The sequence below is a fragment of the Notolepis coatsorum genome, assembly GCF_963971535.1.
Source record: "Notolepis coatsorum genome assembly, chromosome: 1".
Taxonomy (NCBI): Eukaryota; Metazoa; Chordata; class Actinopteri; order Aulopiformes; family Paralepididae; genus Notolepis; species Notolepis coatsorum.
In genome coordinates this window covers 35,684,373-35,705,969 of record NC_140165.1, presented here as the reverse complement: position 1 = coordinate 35,705,969, position 21,597 = coordinate 35,684,373, and the positions used below count along the sequence as shown (strand labels likewise).

Below are 21,597 nucleotides of genomic sequence, written 5' to 3'. Positions count from 1 at the left end.
GACCGCGAGAGGGTTACACAACGCGCGCACCCAAGTTTTGACAACGCGGAAGTACTTTTCTTGTGCGTGAACGAATCACGTGATTGATTCTCCTCCTGGCGGAGCAGTAAACACTACGCTGAGCCGCGGGTAGCCGCCGGTAGCTAAGTCGCAATTCGAAGATCAAATAATGGTTAATAATGATCAATTGACGTTAGTTGGTTTCCTAGCGAGCCGGTGTTCGTGAGGAGTGAGCTGTATATCTCGGGAAAAGCCATGCTCAAATGGTCCTTCATGTGTAAAGAGAGCTCGTTTAGCTAATCAGATCAGTGGTTGCTGCTAGTGGAGCGTTAGCTTGACGTCCAGATCGTCCTGCTAGCTGGCTGCTGCACTTGGCATGATGACTATGCAAGGAGGAGAAACCGCGGCTTCTTTACGAATCCCTGACAGCGAGGGCAAGTTAGATGTCTTGTTTACCCAGAGCAGGACCCCTAGCTCGGGGAGGGCAAGCGCCAAGAGCTGGCAGTACAGGTAGGTGGCTACTAGCTATAATAGCTGTCCCTCTGCCTGCTAATGTCACCACAATAGAGTGTGTTGCTTGAAAACTGTACTGTATCTGTATGTTATGATGAATTGAAAATGGGGGACTCTGATGTAAACGAGACGAAACTCTTTCTCTGGTCTGCATCCCCTTAACAATTGTATGTATTGAGCTGTACTGTATTGTACCCATTATGCAATCTGTTAATAAAGTTTTCAATCAATGTATCTAGCTAAAGTTAGATTAAAAAAAAACTCATCTTTTAATTGAAAACTGTACTGTATCTGTATGTTGTGTGTGTCATATATGTTATGATGAATTGAAAATGGGGGGCCCTGATGTAAACAAGACGAAAGTCTTTCTCTGGTCTGCATCCCCTTAACAATTGTATGTATTGAGCTGTACTGTACCCATTCTGCAATCTGTTAATAAAGTTTTCAATCAATCAATCAATCAATGTATCTAGCTAAAGTTAGATATTTACCAACAGCTTCCTTGGCTTGTGTGAATTCTCTTTGTGCCCCACAAGTTACTTTCTAATGTTGAGCGACTGCTTGATTGACTTGAACTAGGTTGTGTTCACGAGAATGTTTTTTTTTCATGACATTATTGGCAATGATCAAATAAGTTCGATCTCGTTCTTTTGATCCCTTCTTCTCAATACAGCGACCACATGGAGAACATCGATGGCTACTTGATGAAGTACACAAACCTGGTCACAGGGTGGCAATACAGGTGAGTAGCAGGCCCTGGCGTGGATGGCTCTCTCCACCAAGACCCAGTACAACCAGCACCTGCTAATGGACCCTTTAGCTCAGCTGGTTAGTGCGACCGCTTGTGGATTCCTATGGTCCTAGATTAAAATCCACTAGGTTACATTGGTGGGATCTCGCTGCCCTGTGAATCTGTATCCAGGTTTACGTATCAATGGGGGTGGGATCTCACGCGAGGACGCACTGCTCATGGTCTCATGGGGGAGGATGACTGTAAACTACTCGGGAGTCGGTCATAGTCAACCAGCACCTGCTAAGGGGTTTGACCCTTTAGCTCAGCTGGTTAGTGTGGATCATATGGTCCCAGTTTCAAATCCTTATCCAAACTATAATTCTTCCACCCACCCCCCTCTTTTATGTGTAGATTCTTCGTCTTGAACAATGAGGCGGGTCTCCTGGAGTACTTTGTCAACGAGCAGTCTCGACCACAGAAGCCACGTGGGACGCTCCCCCTGGCAGGGGCGGTCATCTCTCCCAGCGATGAAGACTCGCACACCTTCACTGTCAACGCCATCAGCGGGGAGCAGTACAAGCTCAGGGGTTAGTGCCTTACTGTCCCAAGTGGACACACACACCAGGGTACATATCCACAAAGGTGCTCAAAGTAAAGAGTACTGATCTAGAGTCAGTCAGTTTTAATGAGGTCATTATTAAGACAACGTATTCCTCATCACTGAGCTAGAGTCGGCTTCAATCTGTCAGTTTGAATGAGGTCATTATTAAGACGGGTGTTCCTGGTCACTGATCTAGAGTCAGCTTCAGTTTGTCACGTGTTCCTGGTCGTCACTGATCTAGAGAGTAGAGTCGGCTTCAGTTTGTCAGTTTGAATAATGGCCAAGTTTAGCAGCACGGCTGCATTCAATTAATTTCCGATGGTAGAGGAGCATAATGCAGCCACGAGGTACCCGCAAGGTACTGCATACGCTCATTGGAAATGAATTGAATGCAGCCACGCTACTAGACTGTTTTTGGTAGAGTCGGCTCTCCTACACTGGGAAGCTTCGTGATCATATCCTTTATATGCATGTGCTGTGTGGTTATAAATAGTCTATTAGCTAAAATACTGGGATGCAACACAATGGGTAGTTGCTTGCAAAATGTCATTGTGGTTGTAACTGCCGTAAAAGGAAACCCTTTATATCCAGGGTTCCCACGGGGTCTTAAAAAGTCATGCATGTAATAATCAGAATTTTAGGCCTCAAAGTCTTAACACATTGGTCGCCAAAAACGGCGTAAGTCGTTATTGCCCGCCATGCATTGAACGCCAACAACGGCGTAAATCGTTTTTGCGATCAATATTTCATTTTTTTGCCATGGCATTCATAATTCATCCAGCCAACCTCCGGACTCCAGCGGGACCCTGTATGAGATTGCAACGCCTCAATACCGCCGCCAGGGTGGATGGTCGGGCGAGTTACACTCTCGCCAAAACCGGAAGTGCCGATCGGTGCGTCGAGGAAATCCCTCCGGCAGTCACATCTTGTTACGGGACTCCAGCCAAACACTATAGAGTGTTTGGATCGCTTTCTAAACTTAATAATCGATATGATTTCGGCGTTTATTGCGCCATACAAACCGGAAATGGATGTAGGAGATCGGCGTCAAATAATTGGGATCTTTCTCCTCCAGTCTCATCGGCGAACGGTAAGAGGACACTAACGTTACTTTCAGCCCGATTGTTTATTCATTTCACTGCAAACCATCTGATCAATTTATCAACCCATAGTAAATAAAGCCGTTACTGACGATCAAGGAATTATAAACGACCCCCCCCCCTTTCCTTCACGCATGATGAAGCATAATGTATACCGATCATGTACATTTAAATTTTTTAATATAGTGTATAGGAAAGAAACGGGGGGGGGGGGGGGGGGGGGGGGTCCGGGCTGCAAAGTAAGTAGTACGGTAATAGTTCACACATAACAGTTAAAGGAACACGCCAACATTTTGGGAAATTAGCTTATCGTCTTCTCCAGAGAGAGACGAGAAGATGGATACCAGTTTCCTCTCTGTATGAATAGAAGCAGACAGTGAGGAGTAGCCTTCGGGAGAGGTGTTTAGTTGGACAATGCCTAGGCTACCCATCACTGTCCGCTTCCATTCATTGTGCTAAGCTAGGCTAACATGCAGCCAGATAGCTTTCTACTGAACGCACAGAGAGGAAACTGGAGAAGACTGTAAGCTAATTTCCCCAAATGTTGTCGTGCTCCTTTAATATTTTGCATACTTGAGCAGATATCCTGAAATATATGAATAAAAAATCCTCATGAAGAGAGTCATATTAACTGAATCCATATTGCCCAGCCCCTGCGCTCGGTCCCCATTCACAATCATCAAACCGGTGGCTCCTTCACCATCGCTAGTGCTTGCCTCCTGCTGGTGCCCGTGGCCAGCGGTATCATTATCCATCAGGGGAATATCGATCTGGATGATGTTGTCCATTATCTTCTGCAGGGGGGGGGGGGGGGGGGGTAGCGCACACGGCAGTCAATTCCCAGAAATATTCGCTTGGCTGAACTATAATTAGATTTTTGGTTGTTGTGTTTTTTTTTTGTCTTTTGGTTCTGTGTGTCTCAGCCACGGACGCCAAGGAGAGGCAGCACTGGGTGAGCAGACTGCAGATCTGTACTCAGCACCACACGGATGCCATGGGCAAGGTAGGGGAGAGCTAGGTCACTTGCATACGCTGCATACGCACACGCGCACACACACACACACGTGCATACACTACAGTGCGTATGCAGGGTGTGTGAGTCTTAGCCCAGGGATACTCGACTTCATTTTCATTCAAACCTTTATGTATTCTCAAAGGACAATTGAGGTCTGGGGAGCTCCAGTAGCTCACCGCGTACCTTGAGCGCTATTTCGGCGCCGGGGACAACCGTGCTCGTCACGGATCTGGGGTTTAGCGAGTTCGAATCCCGGACTGCAGCCGTGCCTTTCCCAGAGTGTCTTCCCCCCCATCTGTACCCCCATTCAGCCTGTTTCTGTCGGTCATTCTTGACCAGAGTAAATGCGATAAACGCAAAAAAGAGCCAGCGGAATGGTCAAAGTTAAAAAAATAAATAAAAATGACAATTGAGGTCACCCTCATTTTAAATGTCGTCGAGACATTTCAAGGCATACATTTTTTTATAATAATAAATAATAACAACTCTTATCTATATTATAGCAGCCTTCACACATGGACCGCAGCCCAAAGTGCCCCACAGCAAGTAGCACAAAGTGAACATAGGCATAAAATCAGCATACAGTGGAGTCGACAGAATAAAAACAATGTATAAAATGCAGACATAAGAATAGGTATAAAAGACAATAAAAGTAGTGCAACGTAGAATGTGCAGACATAAGAATAGGCATCAAATAATACTAGTACGGTATACTAGTAATGTTGTCCCCTACAGGGCAGAGAGTCTTCAAACCAGTATACTAGTAATGTCCCCTACAGCGCTGAGTCTTCAAACCAGTATACTAGTAATGTTGTCCCCTACAGGGCTGAGTTTTCAAACCAGTATACTAGTAATGTCCCCTACAGCGCTGAGGTGAATATATAACTGTAATCGGGACAGTTCCAGGACGTTGGGACGTCCCGCTGGGGGTTGGTTACAGAGGATGCCAGAGCTGCTGCCTGCGTTCCTGTTTCCTCTCGTCGTACTTCCTCCCCTCAGGCTCAATGTGCCGTTGACCTGAGTCAGCAGCAGCAATATCTCTGTTTGGACACTGAAATATTCATGTTGACATGAACTCCTCTCTCTGGGGTGACTGTCTTAATGCAAGTTATTACCAGTATTGATCTCCATATTGATCGTCTCTCGGGTCGAGGGATTGTTTTGCGGTCCACAACAATATCCCGGGCCGTTAACACATACCTGTAAATTCTAAAACACTGTGTGGAGCTTTAAGACTTCCTGGAAAGTAGTGGCTGGCAATTGTTAGCGTCTAAAAGGAAGGTTGAAGATGTTTTCAAAATGTTCAGTTGCTATCGCATGCACTCATCTGTGTTTCACTACACACATGAGTGCATGCTTACCAACGGTTTACCTGTTTTATAGCAACACTACTATCACCGACATCTAAGAAGGGATATCCCCCCTTGAATGGCCCTTCTAAGGTTTCTCTCCTCCACATTGCCTGTGGTGCATCTTTTCCTATTGCTAGATTTTAGTAAGTTTGTCCTTAACTTCGCGTGGGGTATGTCTGGGAGTGTTGCATTTATTTATTTTGCATTTATTAAAAAAATAATAAAATTGGACCTTATGGTGTCCTTGTTTTGTTCTTGAATTATTGTGATGTTTCTTCTTGACTTGTTTAAAGAAGACGTGTACGGCCCATGGGGACATTAACGTGTGTTGTCGGGCCTTACAAATAAATTTGATTTGAGTTTATTATGAAGGAACAAAACTAGGAAATACGCTGATGCCACTCTTTCACCTCCAATTGACTTATCTTAAACCCTGCCCTCTTTTCATTCATCCTCCAATCACAACAGTTGCTTCTTTCAGTTTTCATTGGAGGATGAAGAAAAGCGGGTCGGGTTTGAGTTGGGGTCAATACTGATTGTTACTAATCTATTCCATACTTTTACTGTACAGTATAGATGTAGGCCATTCATTTGGGGTGATTGGGCAAAAATCATTGATGGGATACATTTTCTTCTCCACTGGAGAGATCTAACATGAAATCTCGTATGAAAAGCAAGTTAATTTCAGACATGTCACAGATATCAGATTTCAGTGCTTTCCCCGGGTTCTTCAAACAAGATAGTGCTGAGCCGCAACTAGGGGGTGGTCTGTGCAATAAAGAAAGCCATTTTTCCCCTGTAACTTAAAAACATAATGTCAATGAAATGGCAAACACAAGGGTATGTTCCAAATAAGTTACTTATTTAAGGTTGCACAATAGTTTAACGTTGAACACAAAAACGCACGAAGCATGCACACACACACAGTGGAACAGAAGACCGCAAGATTTTACTGCAATATATATATATATATTATTATAAATGTATTTTTATTTTTTAAACCCATGGTGGCGCTGCATCCCCTATACCATTGTTTAGTGAAAGCCCTGGATTTGAATATTGGGAGAAAGTTCACCCTGGCATTGTCCCCAACATCCAACACGGGCGCGTGTCTAAAAGCAAACTCTTTGTTTTGTGCAGAACAACCCGCCTCCCAAGTCGAGGAGCTACTCCATGGCGTCGCAGGGCAGCGCCAGCTCCCCCACCTCCCAGCGCCGGCCCAGCAACAACAACAACGCCGCCTCCTTCTTCAGCATGTCCCAGCTCCACAAGGGCTCTTCGCTCTACTCCAGCAAGAGGTCCCTGCTGCCTGACTACCTGCTGGACGCCAGAGAGGTGACCACCCCATCTCACTCGAAATTAAAAAGTGTACATATTGTATGTTATGTTATTAGCCATAAGTAATATATTAACGTATACTAAACGTTAGCGATTCGTTTATTAATGTTTCTAGTCTGTGGGGGCGACAGTGGCTCAGGAGCGGTCGTCTGGTTCCCCGGAAGGTTCCCTGATTTAAATTCCGGCTCCTTCCGCCAGCGTGTCGAAGTGTGCTTGAGCAAGACGCTTAACCCCTAACTGCTCCCGATGTGCAGGTTGGCACCTTGCATGGTCGCCCTCCGCCCTCTTGTGTGTGAGTGAATGTGAGGCACAAGTTGTAAAGCGCTTTGGATGGAAAAACGCTATATTACATTTTTAGCGGTGTAACGGTTCACAACCACGGTTCGGTACGTACCTCGGTTTTGAAGTCACGGTTCGGATGGGTTTTCGGTACAGTGGGGGAAAGTTTGGTCCACTCAGGGGTGATGTAGTGTGCAGTGCACTAACTAATTGTACTTTTAGGGCTGTCAACGAATATTCTATATTGAAATTAATAATCGACTTGTAAAGATTATTGTAAATAATTATATTAGATTGTGAAAAAAAACAGCCCCCGGTGGGCGGTCGTTAGTGGTTAACCGTTGTATTTGTTCGGTACACAGCCATTCGGTACGGTACGGTACACTGAAATGGTTCGGTACGGATACGTGTACCTTTACACCTTTTACCATTTTACCCACGTTTCTATTTTCTTTTCCATTGATTCCTTCTCTCTCCTGGGTGTCCCACAAGAGGGCGCCATTGTCTGCTATTCTGTCAACACCAGGAAGCCACAGTAACCCAGTTGATCAGTTGCTCATCACCCATTATATATAAAGTGATATGTTTAGTTCAACAGGCAGAAGATGCGACTACTACTACTCCTGGACTTAAGGGTTTGATTCTCGCTGAATGTGTATTTTGTATTTGTATTTATTGGTTTAAAATACAGAGACTGTGCATATTAAAAGGAACATTACTGTAAATATGCCAGTTTAGCCAGATTGGCTCATTTTCAACCGTAGTCTCTGGGGCAGGTGTCATGAGCACTACAATAATTAAAGCACAGTACAATTATTAAAACACAGTAGGAATCAGTAGGTTGCTGATTAAATACATTCAAGTACATTACAACCCCTCAGTGAAAATGGTCGCACACTTGACCATCTCTCAACCAAGATTTTAAGTTTGATTTATGTATTTCTTTCATACTCCCTGAGCCGTGTTTGCAGACTGTTCCAGGTGCGGGCTGCTCTCACGGAAAAGGCTGCCTGACCAAAAGCGGACCTCCTGTTTAGAACTACACAGTGTGCATACACAGTATTCCAGATACTAATGTTAAAGGGGCACTTCACTCAAAAAAAACGCTGATTTATTTTGCACATCACCTCTCACACGCCACCACCTCCTTCCTTTTGTGTGTCGTCCCTCCTCCAGATGATGAGCCAGGCCCAGGGCCAGCACCGGGACCTGATCCAGACCATCGAGGGCCTGCCCCCGGCGGCGGGCCTCTCCCCGCTGGACCAGGACCTGCTGATGCTCAAGGCCACCTCCATGGCCACCATGAACTGCCTCCACGACTGCCTGCACATCCTGCACCTGCAGCAGGTGGCCCGGCAGGCGAGCGCCCTGGGAGGTAAGAGGAAGGTGTAGTGTGTGTGTGTAGTGTGTGTAGTGTGTGTGTGTGTGTGTGTGTGTGAGAGAGAGATATGGGGGAGGGGGATGCGTATCCGGGCTTGGTTGTTGTTGTATGGTTGGTTGCCTGTTGCTATGACACTGGTTTGTAAAGTGATGATGATGATGATGATGATGATGATGATGACTCCGCTTAGTGTTGTGTCTCACCAGACCGTTTAGAGCAGACCTGGGCATTGTACGGCCCGCGGGCCAGATCCGGCCCGCGGGATGATTCTGACCGGCCCGCGAAAGATTACATGATAATAAATTTTTTTTTTTTTTTTTCTTTTTTTTTTTTTTTAACTTTTTTTTTTTCATGTCAACGTTCACACGCACAGTATACGCTTAGGAGACATGCTCAGAAGATGTTGGTTCTCTTTGGATCCACCTACATATGTGAACAGACATTCTCAGTCATGACGTTTACCAAGTCCAGGTACAGATCCTCTCTCACTGATGAACATCTGGCAGCTGTGCTTCGCATCTCCACCTCAGACATGCAACCTGACTTTGATGGACTTGTTAAAGCTCAACAGAGACTGGATTTCTCACACTGAATGAAAAAAAAGAACTGAAGAACACTAAAATGTGGAAATATAACAAGTGAAATGGGACACTTGATATTTTTTTTTCTTTTTTTTGCACAGTTCTGAAAACATAAAATGTTTAATATAGGCATGTAAAGTAAAAAAGGCTACAAAACTGGGACACTTTTCTTTACACAGTTCAGTGACATGTCTTGTTTATTTTTGCTATAAGATGATGTGATGTCTTTAGAAAGCTAAGAAAATCCTTGTTTCAATAGTATATGAAACTCAAAATTCCCTTTGTTATTAATGTTTCACATTTTGTTTATCATTTTGGAAATAAATTCTATTTGAATAAATGATATTTTTGAAAGCTATAACCTCACCTTTTAATTGCCAAATAATAACATACACTCTTACCAGGGGTCAAAACAATGCCATTTACTGCTTTTTGTATAGAAATAAAATGTATATTATGCATAATTGAGTTTGGAATTTTGGCCCGGCCCCCCAACATATTTTCAGTTGCTCATTCGGCCCCCCGGGAAAAATAATTGCCCACCCCTGGTTTAGAGGCTGGAGCAGCTGAGGATCTGAGGGCTAGCCGTGTGTCAAAGTTCCGCTGGTCTGACTTCGCTCCGTACTATAGGGATGTGCATGACTGACCAAAATCATTTTCAAATAGTCTACTATTCTTAAGACCGAATAACACAAAATTGTTATTTTCCGTTTTCAGTTTAAATTCAGTTTAAAATGTTCAGTTTCAGTTAAATTCGGTTATTCTTTTTAATAGATGGATCATTAAAATCAAAGGGTATTGCACATAAATAGGCACTTCAGATAATCCTTCAGAACGTCGATCGGCTCAGCTGACCGACAATAAATCAAAATGACACCATTCACCATCGTAGCCTATAAATAACAGCATTGTGTTGCCCTATCAACCAGTTTTAATAAACAAAACAAGAAACAGTAGCATGTGCATCTTTTAGATCAATTAGGCTATGAAAATTAGGCTGCCTCTAAATATAAAAATGTATTAAATAAGAATGGTTTGCTTCACTTAAAAAAAAGAAATAATAATAATAATTATATATATATTTTTTGACTGACATGAAAATCGAATGTGGTGACTGGCATGACTATTAAAAATTGGAACTCATCCCTCACTCCGTACACACTCCAGAACTCATCCCTCACTCCGTACACACTCCAGAACTCATCCCTCACTCCGTACACACTCTAGAACTCATCCCTCACTCTGTACACACTCCAGAACTCATCCCTCACTCTGTACACACTCCAGAACTCATCCCTCACTCCGTACACACTCCAGAACTCATCCCTCACTCTGTACACACTCTAGAACTCATCCCTCACTCTGTACACACTCCAGAACTCATCCTTCACTCTGTACACACTCCAGAACTCATCCCTCACTCCGTACACACTCTAGAACTCATCCCTCACTCTGTACACACTCCAGAACTCATCCCTCACTCCGTACACACTCCAGAACTCATCCCTCACTCCGTACACACTCCAGAACTTGATTAATTAATAAAAAATAAAATACATTTAAAAAGACACATTGTTGGTTTAAGACAAGCAAAAGAAAGTCATCTTTCTTTGATCCAATTACTCAAAGTGAGCAATCGGGACATCCCAAATGGAAGCCCAGACAGAGGGTCTCTGGGTGGGTCGCACCAACTAAAATTAGTTGTAGTTAAACTTGTTTTTAAAATGTGTAAATCCAGATTTAGAATGAACCCGGAGCTATGTTTTCAAATTGAAACCTTGTTCAGTAAATCTTAGTTTAATGATTACAGCAATATTAAGCCATGGTTTAAATCAAGATAATAGTATATTCTTAACATAAACAACCTTGTTATGTTGGGTGTTTAGGCCAAACAAACAAAAAAGCCATAAAATAAAATAAAAAAAGCTACTTTGTTACAGTTTGTCTGACCTAGCTAACTAGCCAACCGTAACCGTTACTGTATACGATACGTATACGGCATGCTGTACATTGCTCTGCTGCCTGGTGTTGGCTAGCTAGCTAATGTTACTTACTGTCTATTGATGGCTTGGCAGAGAAGATCAAATTCTCATCGCCATTGTCTTCGTAAAACTATATTGTGCTCATCTTTCTCAGAGGAGCTCTCATTTTCCTCTATCCATCTTGTATAAGAAATGCAGCCAAACGTTAAACCGCCTCAACTATCAGTTTAAAGTTAATCGGTCGTCAAAGTTTAAATTGGGGTTGAAAGCTTTGGAGCAACAGGTTTAAGCTTAATGCTTAAACTAGTTAAAAGTTTAGTGGGATTGAATTAAATGATGAACCACAACTTAATCCATTATAAAAGATGATCCTCGTTGGCGCGAAACCACTGAACAGGCTACACGTGGCAGATGTGAACCATGTGGTGTCTGCGTGGGTTAAGCCTGTACAAGTCCTTCCCTGCAAATCATAGGTTTGCACCTGTAGGTCTGTATCTACCCAGTCGAGACGGGCCGTCTGCTCTGGCTGGACGGTGGAATTATCCTGCATTATTGATGGGCAACCGTACCTACTCTTGCCACCCGTCTCCACCCGTAACCAGAGCTGGTGAAAACGTCCCATCGGGCGTCGTCGTTGGGACGAGGCACGATAAACATTTGTTGTTATGTAGGATGGAGCCCGCGAGGAACGTTCAGAGAACCTGTAACCAGACTGAGACCCTTTTCCTTGTGGGATCGTTCCGAATAGGGAAAAGGGTCCAACTAGCGTCCTGCTGCGGCACGGTAGATCTGGTTACTCTAGATGTATATTTCATCAGGTCAAAGCGCTGGGGGTGGAGCGCAGTGTCGGCCAATGGCGCTAAAGTCGGGGGCGAGTGACGCACAGGGTCCCCGGTTAGAATTGCGTCCGCCCCGCTGCCGGACATGCATAGAAATGCCCATCTGGCGCAGAGAGAGGGGTTTGTCCAATCGCAGGGTCGAGGATGTTTCCTGTCGGCGGGTGGGCCAGAGGTATCGTGATCCTCCCCTTGTCGCGTGGGATCCGGTTACACCCCTGCGGTCTCTGGGGGGGCAAGGTGGAGGGGAGGGTGGTAACTGTCTAGGGAACAGCCCATCTGTCCAGCGTGGCCAGACGAGCAGCGTGCGGCTGATCGGTCGCCCAGAGTGTGTGTGAACGTGTGAGGGGGGTGTGTCTGTGTGTCTGTGTCTGTGTGTGTGTGTGTGCGCGCATCATCGGGGGGTACCAGGGGGTGGGAGGGGGGTACCATGGGCACCTCAGAGCCCACTGCAACCATGTCGTGTGCCTCCTCCGCTCCAGGGCCCACCATCGAGTGGCTGGAGCCCAAGCTGCCGGACATCCTGAAGAACGGCAGCAGCGACCTCCTGGCCGACTTCGCCGCGGGGGACAGCCCGCTGGAGGACAGCCGTCTGGAGCTCAGCACCCCGGAGTCCTGCAGCTTCTCTGGGGTAAGATGTAAATGTGATGTAAGGCCCGGGGGAATCACCTGGAACCTGGTCCTTCTCACTTCTCATTTAGTTTGAGCTAGAGGTTATTTACCTGTTATGGTTCAGGGCATCGCTGTATCCAGTCATCAAACCATTTCACATTTAATATTCTCTGAGGTGATGGCTGATGATAATTGTGATGCGTAAGCATACACTAAGATGTTATTCTGGTGAGAGAACTTCTTATATTCTTTGTTTTATTATTATTATTATTATTATTATTATTATTATTATTATTATTATTATTATTATTATTATTATTATATACGTTGATAATTGTAACTGTGTGAATGTACATCATGGGATGGTTATATTCTATTTTGTCTTTTGCCCTGGGAAGAATAGTTGTTTCTAAGGAAATGACTAATGAGGATCCTAAATAGTCACATGTGAACAATTACTCTCGACAGTGACGGTTTTATTTGCTTTAATTGCTTTTATTGTTGCTTTGATTTCACATCTAGAAGAACATAAACATAGCCACTCGCGTAATGCACTCATCCACAAGAAAGCATGTTAATGAACTTTCAGGAGTAGGGTCCTTTTGGTATAATTTCTCTACAATTCTATCTTGGAAAATCCATGACCCTGTTGACATTATTCACATGGCGGCCGTTTTGCTCATGTCATGCTCAGGTTGGGTTCCTTTCCACACTATTCCCACCTTGGGAATATGTCAATGGGAATATTGTGTGAATGTGGTAAATAGTCCGTTTCAGTGGAATTCCGTAGCAAAGGGGGAACAGCTTGGACCCGTTTCCCGTCAGCTGTTGACTTCAGCAAACATGGCAACAGGAAGTAAACATGGGTCAATTTAGAATGTCTACGTTGTCAAGTTGAAACCGTCTACAGCGTAAAAAGGCAAATAGCCATTGTGATGACATCATCGTCATGAGAATGTTTACATTTACATTTTACATTTTGTCATTTAGCCGTTTAGCTGACTCTTTTATCCAAAGCGACTTACAAGTTTTGTACGACAAGTCAGCAGGAAGGGTACAACTCTATCAGCTGAGTAACAATGTCCATCAAAGTGTTGAGTGCTACAGTGTAGGTTAGTATATTATGTTCAGTTATATATATTCTTTATTCGAATATTCTTAATCTCTCATATCGTCACCTTCTTAAAATAATGCCTTAAGTTATATTTTATTCAGAAAAACTGAACCAAATATAGAATATATGCTATGTATTAATAATGTCACAACTGGGCAGGAACAGCATGATATTTTCAATTGAGCATGTAGGCAATTTCACCAGAGGTGGCCAGCATCATGAAGAGATGAGTTTGGCAAAAACATAATTTTCCTCCTCAAAATGTGAGATTATACACCAGAAAGGAGGATGAGGGTTGACCCTGCTGTGCCTGTGCCCCCTCTCCCTCTCCCCAGGAGCAGGAGGACATTGATGGGGAGGACGAGCTGGAGGACTCCTTCACGGACAAGGAGGAGGACCTGGGCGCCGTGGAGGAGGAACGCAGTGTCATCCTACACCTGCTGTCACAGCTGAAGCTGGGCATGGACCTCACGCGGGTAGGTCCAGTTCCAATACCGCCGCCACGCAGGTCAAAACAAACCCTACCCGGGTGTTCTTGATCAGTGATGGTTATCGAGTAGAACTTGAGATTCAGGGTTTTGTATTTGATTGTTGTTTTTGTGAATGAGACCAAAGGCCCTCGATTTCCCAAAAGCATCTCGGCGCTAAGGACATCTCAGTCCATTGACTCAGAATGACACTTTAAGTTGATCTTAGTGCTAAGAGGGTCCTGGGAACCTGGGACCTGCTCCAGGAGTTGGTACTCTCGCTCCGAGTGGCTTAAAAGAACCAAGTGTTAGGAGCAACCTCTGACCCATATACATCATTGTTCAAAGCGGAACATGCCATTAAGACATGCATTCAGCATTCAGTTGCTGCCTTGAAACCTCATGACTAGGGTTGCAAAGGGCTGGAAGCTTTCCAGAATTCTTCCATGGGAAGTTAAACTTTAGTCATTTTGCCCAATTTCATTAAAGTACATCTTAAATCAAATCAAATCCTTTTGGGAGGGGATACAAGACAATATGAGGTCTTGTGCCATGTTTTGGTTAAAATATCATAATTTAATGTTGAACACAGTTAGCTAGCCTACAATTTTACACGTTTATATTCATTTTTTTATTTATTTTATTTATTTTAAGTGGGATCATATGAAATGTGTTTTTTGTTGCTGTAAAGATTCAACTCTTTTAATTCACCACAATGCTGATTTATTTTATTGCAAAGCTCAAAACCATTTTCACACATTCAGTTAGTTTCACAGTTATTGACATTCAGGCCTCAGTTATTGACATTCAGGTTTTTCTTCCTTCGTTAAAAAAAACTAAAACAACAATCCCATCCACACCTGCCATCCACACAATCCCATCCACACCTTAGACCACGTCTTAGACCATCTCTTCATCCACACGACAAAGCAAAAACGCTCACGTAAATTTACCTGATGGCAGGCTGCAGGGAGCTCTCCGTGGTCCTGATTGCAGAGAAAATACTACGCTTGGACGGGGCTATCGGTCACGATGTCAGCATTTTCCATAAGCTCCGGTTTAATTTGTCCACGCAAATATACTGTGTATTTTTAAAAGCGTTTCTGAAAGTCTTCACCCTTTTGTGTTGTGGACGAAAAGGCCAAACCGCATCAGCTGAACACCTCGCTGCAGAAAGCCAGCGCTCGCATTCAAGATTCAAGAGTTTTATTTGTCACATACATACACGAGACATGTAGTGAAATGAAGGTGGCCATGCCTGCATCGATTGTGCAAAAATACAAATAATAAAATAGAATAGATAGTCAAATAGAATAGACATGATGAAAAGTAATAAGAATAAAATACAATGATAAGCTTAAGAAAAATGTACACTATATATACAATGATATATAAATATACAGTTGTGTTTTTAAAGTGACCTTTTTTGTTTGTGTGTGTGTGAGAGAGATAGGGAACGTTCAGGGTTCATGTGGTGCAATAAAGTGTATTCAGTATGTAGCAGATGTGTATTCCAGAATGTGGCATTAAACTGTGGAATTCTCTACAGAATTATTTAAAGGGTTGTATAAATATCTTTCAGTTCAAGAAAATTTAAGTATAAAGTAAGAACAATTAGACTTTATGAAGTTGAGGGGTAACAGGTTTTCCTATGATTATTTCTTCCCCCCAAGTATAGATTGTTAAATATGTGTAATTGACAGACCATCTATTTCTATATTGTATTTTTAGTTTTTTTTAATAAGATTTTCTTCTCCCTGCTCCTTTTCGGTCATGGACTGTGCAAATTGAGATGTGCTTTGATTATGAAACACTTTTTATTGTATTTTCTGGAACTGCACTGTGCATCACCATGAAGGGAACAAATTAAATGAACTCAAAGGGAAACAACGTTTCAAATGACGGTAGGTGAATTCCTGGAACCTTTGCCCCAGATTATAACAACAAAACCATGCAATGGGAAAAGGCCTAAATAGTTTTAAGCAATTGTAGGAAAAGGTGAACACTGGTTTTTGCTTCATGGACGCAGCTTGGATGTTGACCTTGTTGACCGCTTTATGTGTTATGATGATCTAAAAAGCAAGATGGATTTTTTTATTTTCAATTATTCAATTAACATACTAACTACCCTCACATAGGCGCCTCGGATCCTCCAAGTGGAAACTGAAAAGATTCAAAAATGTGTTTGTATCACATTCTATAAGCCTACTTAACGAGCAGGATATAAATGTGGTCGCAACCTACACAGGACAGTGCAACATATAAGAGCTGTGCAATAGAAAATAACCTTGGACTTATGGGACTGTGCCACATAAAATGAATAACCTTGGTTGGGAGGGAAGGAAGGGATTAATTACATTCTCTGATATCTCGTCTGCATGTATCTGCTGTAATGTGGTTGTCTTGTGTTTTCCTATTTTTGTAACGCAGCCAGTTTTTGTGTTCTGACACAAAACAAATAAGAACTATCTTATCTTGTATAACATAAAACACATCGGAACATAAAACAAACCCCCATACCCCACCCACAACGACCCACTCGGATCAGTATTTACACTCTTGCCTGCTTATTGGACCTAGACACACATGCACACAAACGGCCAACATCAATCTATTGTGGTGGAAGGCGAGGCTCAACTCTCACTAGGAGAGACATTCTATCCTCCAGGGTCAGTTTGTGGAGAACTACTTGGATTTCCTCCTCCTTGGGTTTCAGTTTGATTTATCGAAAGTTAATGACTGAATTGTCTGCTTATCTCAAGGTCGACATCTAGTTTGCACTGCCTGCGTGACCCTGTGGTCGTGTGTGTCATAGTTCCTGCATGGTTAATCTTGCAGGCTGATCCATGCTCTCAAGGCAACACGTGTGATTGCATACTAAAATATGATGGGCAAGAGTTGGTTGGTATGTTTTGAATTGAAGACACTGTAGCTGAAAATGTATTAAGTATTGTGATTTTTTTTGTGAGAATGTACCATGGTTTGTAACAATTATTTGGGTGTACCTAGTACTTAAAGGGGCGCTTCACCAAGAAATTCTTTTTTTATTACAATTACACATATCCAAAGCCTCTGAACTGTCAAACTAAATGAATGTGTGCAACACAATTATTGAGAGTTAATGAGTTTGAATATCTTCTCCTGTGATGCCATTAGAGGACACTGAATGCTTGTGTTGTGTTCATTACAGCTCAATGAAATGATGTAGATGAAAAAGGAAAGATTCCAATACGGATTGCAATTTCTTTCAACTACATAATTTATTTGAGCTTGTTGTGAAGGATCAGATTAAACCGAATATATATATTTATTTATGGATATATATTTAATAGTATTTGTATATCGTTTGATATCCCTTGTATATTCCTTGTACATATACACTGAATATCCCTTTAGTCTACTAACAGCCCATAATAGTTTCATTCTCTCATTGGACAAGAACTTGGCGCCAGCAGCCAAGCCCCTTGGTTCAAGTTCAATCGTGCCGACGAACATGTCGTTACTAGCCCGGTTCCGCGTAGGAATACGTCTGCCGAAATACGAATGGTACTATTTGTTCACAGCGCATATATATATGGCGCAAGTAAAGTAGAACTTTCTTTTAGTCCCTTAGCCCTTAGTTCTTTACCCTCCAACCTAGTGGCAAGACGTTAAGCCTCACCCACGATACACGTGTGGTGCAGTATGGTCAACTTGGCCTCAGAATGGCATTGAGACATCGTGTGGATTAATAGTTGAATTGTCATAGTTTGGCACTATACCGTCGAGTGGGACGTATTTCTATTAAGTTAATAATAGTCTATTATGTATGGTGCATCGTTCGGTTAGAGTTATAAAGTGAGCAGTACCCCCATCGTTCCTCGCGTTATCTAGAGTCTTAACCAGGCTGGGCAGACCACGTGTGGTGCTTTCATCCGAGGAGTTCTGGGCCAGGACGAGTGGACCTGCACATTGGATTATTTACCCGGACGACGGCGAGCCCTACACGGCTTGGATTATCTACTTGCTTTGGGTGCTTTGATTTATGCCATGGATAACAGCCAACACTGGTAAGTGTTGGAACTACCCCCCGAGAGGAGTCCAGGTGAGACGGCGCTCTACTCCGAGTGAGGTCGCCTCACGTCTCTTCGTTGTGGACCGGCAGCTACCGTCTACAAGAGGGCCCAGCTGTATTCATCTGTGGACCGAGGTTCTGTGGGCACCGTGTTCAGCACTCTGAATTCTCCCAAGAAATCGTTGGCCAGATGGGATATCGCCAGCGGCTCTCCTAACCCCCCCCCCCCTACTGACTTACAACCAGCGGGACCCCCTTTTAGTATATCCAGCTATAATCATTTAAGTACCATCGCTATAGTTCCCTAAAGAACCAGGTTGCATACTTGCTCCCTGCGTAACCAGAGATTGGACATTCAATGTTGATTTGCCTACGAATACTCATTTGCCTTACAAGTGCATTCAAATCATAAATGTCATTAAGTGAACGTTGTATATACCCTTTGCTATATAAAATATTCGATTTATACATTTGTGTGGACTTCGTTTCATGGTGGGAAAGTGTTCATCATATCTATATCATGTACTGTGTGGCCAGTAGTTAAAGTACATAATCGGTAGTGGTTTAATGATACCATACTTATCAATACAGTCAGGGAATTGTACCCCTCAGTTACAGAGCTGTAATTGACAACACAAGCATTCAGTGCCGCCTGATGACATCACAGGAGGGGACATTAAAAACTCAATAACTATCAAACTAAATGAATGTGTGCCGAAAACAGTATAGAGCATTGGGATTATGTGCAAAATAAATCTGTTAAGTGAATAAATCATTGCATTACACTACAAAAGACACACACTCTTTGTTCATCTACTTAGGGCTATGTGCCAGTAGTAGTAATAATAATAATAATAATACAACTTTATTTGTATAGCACCTTTCATACAGAAACTGCAGCTCAAAGTGCTTCACAACAGAAAAAAGACGGGCATAAAATGAGCACATAAAGTGCAGACATATAAAATCACAGTTTTTCACATTAGGATCTAACATCCCAACAGGCCACCTTGTTTATGGTTTGATTCAGTTTTAAAAATGTACAATAATAAAAAAGAGTAAGATAGAATAGACTAGAGTAGACGACCAAATGTGGACAAGAGACGGATGAATTTGAGTGTCTTTTTTTAATTGAACTGTAGAAATCAATGGGTACTAGTTGCCCCTGCATTGGCTCGTCAATAGATACCCAACGTTTGTCAGTATATCACACACCAGGCAGGGCTTGACATTAAGGCTTGTCCTATTGTCCGGGACAAGTAAAAAATAAAAATGGTCCGACAAGCATAATACAATTTAACTTGTCCGACTGGACAAGTAAAAAATATATGTATATTCCCCAAACGAATAGTAACGTTATTCCATCTGATCAGAAAGTGCCTGTCTCACAGTGTCACACTGGAAACTCAATCTCTGTACGTCAATATTACTTGTCCCGGACAAACGGCAAGCGTCTTCTGAGTGCTCGCTTAGTTGACACTGGCGGTGGCACGAGACCCGCCAAAATATCAGAATGTTTAATAGAATGTTTAATAAAAGTTGGTTGTTTTGTTGTTACCTGTTGATCTAATGTGCCTATTGTTAAAAGAAATTATTTCAAATAAAAATACAATTATTTATTTGAATGGTGTTATTTATGGCAATAACAACTATACCGTAATAACTATACAACTATAGGCATAGACCAGGGTTTAACCCCTGGTCGTCGAGAGAGAGGGGAGATGAGAAAGATGAGCTGGTGCTGATGGGGAGTGAAGATGAGCTGGAGGACAGTATATACAGTATATACCCCACACACACAAATGCACACACTTGTTTAAGTTATTACATCATAATAATTGTCCAAATCTCTTGTCGGTTTTATACATTTTTTAATAGGCCTTTATTTTTACAAGTAAAGTAAGTTGGGGCGGTTAGGTGGCCGAGCGGAGATTGCGTTCGTCACCAACCCCGGAGCTGTGAGCTGGATTCGCCTGTTCGAATCCAGCTCACAGCTCCGGGGTTGTCACCAGCTTGGCTGGCCGTCTGCACTAATACAATTGGCTGTATTAGAGGGTGGGAGAAGCTGGCGGGGTGGGTCCGGGTCGTTGTAAACAGCGACTCCTACAGTTCGGTCGGGGCGCCTGCTAAGCGCGGATAGGACTTGAGGGGGATAGTGTGGTCCTCCCACACGCTACGCCCTCTCGATGAGAATCCGCGCTGCCAGGTGAAAAGAAGCGGTGATTGGCTGGACGTGTGTCGGAGGAAGCACGTGGTAGCCTCCACTCTCCCAGATGATCTGACTGTGGGGGGTAAGTGCGCAGCGACCAGGAAGGGACTGGGAATTGGCATACGACTAACATTGGGATGGGAGAAAATCGGAGGAAAATGGAGGGGGGAAAAGATCAATAAAAAAAAAAAAACAAGTAAAGTAAGTTTAGCTTTCGGACAAGTAAAATATCTGAGGCTCAAAAAGTTAATGTCAAGCCCTGCCAGGTAACTTGGTACAAGGTGTCTGATGTTCTGACTCCACCCCTCCTCGCCTCTCACCAGGTGGTCCTGCCCACCTTCATCCTGGAGAAGCGCTCCCTGCTGGAGATGTACGCTGACTTCATGTCCCACCCGGACCTCTTCGTGGCCGTCACCGACGGCGACAGCCCCGAGGACCGCATGGTGCGCTTCGTCCAGTACTACCTCACCTCCTTCCACGAGGGCCGCAAGGGCGCCATCGCCAAGAAGCCCTACAACCCCATCATCGGCGAGACGTTCCACTGCTCCTGGCGCGTGGCCAAGGGGCCCGAGGCGCCGCCGCCGGCCAAGGAGCCGGACCCCGCCCAGGGGGGGAACCTGCCCGCCCCGGCCCCGCCGCAGGACGCTGCCCAGGACCAGGGCTACCAGGTGCGCTTCGTGGCGGAGCAGGTGTCCCACCATCCGCCCGTGTCGGGCTTCTACGCCGAGTGCCAAGAGAGGCGGATGTGCGTCAACACGCACGTGTGGACCAAGAGCAAGTTCATGGGGATGTCCATCGGAGTCTCCATGATCGGAGAAGGTACAGCCCCCGCGTCACTTCTGTTCAGGCGTGTTGGGTGATAGGATTCACATTCCTGTCTTTCCAATAGGATGGCTCATGGGGGCCATGTGGAAAGGAGGGAAATGAACAGGACTAATAATAATTGGGATTATGGATGCAAAAAATTGCCCCTGAAATCAAGGATAATAATAAACCTTCTTTGTATAGTACCTTTCATACAAGAATTGCAGCCCAAAGTGCTTCACAGCAGTAATGTAGACATGGAATAGACATATACAATATATATAGACGGGCATAAAATGAGCAGAGTATTGACAAAATAAAAGCAGTGCAATAAAATAGCTCATTTATAGTGCAATAATCATAAACATGGACATAGAATAGACAGAATAGTGCAGTGCAATAAAATAGCTAATTTACAGTACAATAATCATAGTGTGGATGTAATGAGTCTAAATGGCAGAGTATTAAAAGGCGATGGTGAAGAGGTGAGTTTTTAAGCTTACTATAGATTCTAGAAGGATAGAACATGGAAGATAATGTGGTCAGTCTATCTGCTTGTCATGTAGCCTACAGCGTCCCGGTTCTCATATTAAGTCTCTTTACAGACTAGGGATGCACCAAAGATT

The 21,597-nt window shown here is 43.6% G+C and overlaps 1 protein-coding gene across 1 annotated transcript in view; it reads left to right on the top strand.

Annotated features, from left to right (window-relative positions):
- Positions 1-132: 132 nt before the first annotated feature.
- Positions 133-21,597, top strand: part of LOC311243154 (oxysterol-binding protein-related protein 11-like) — a 35,757-nt gene continuing 14,292 nt past the window's right edge. The window contains exons 1-9 of the mRNA XM_084332268.1: positions 133-510; positions 1,187-1,255; positions 1,658-1,833; positions 3,871-3,950; positions 6,455-6,649; positions 8,108-8,306; positions 12,194-12,342; positions 13,773-13,913; positions 20,491-20,986. Of these exons, the coding sequence (XP_084188394.1) occupies positions 377-510; positions 1,187-1,255; positions 1,658-1,833; positions 3,871-3,950; positions 6,455-6,649; positions 8,108-8,306; positions 12,194-12,342; positions 13,773-13,913; positions 20,491-20,986 (1,639 nt within the window). The 5' untranslated portion in view covers positions 133-376. The remainder of the gene's footprint in view (positions 511-1,186; positions 1,256-1,657; positions 1,834-3,870; positions 3,951-6,454; positions 6,650-8,107; positions 8,307-12,193; positions 12,343-13,772; positions 13,914-20,490; positions 20,987-21,597) is intronic.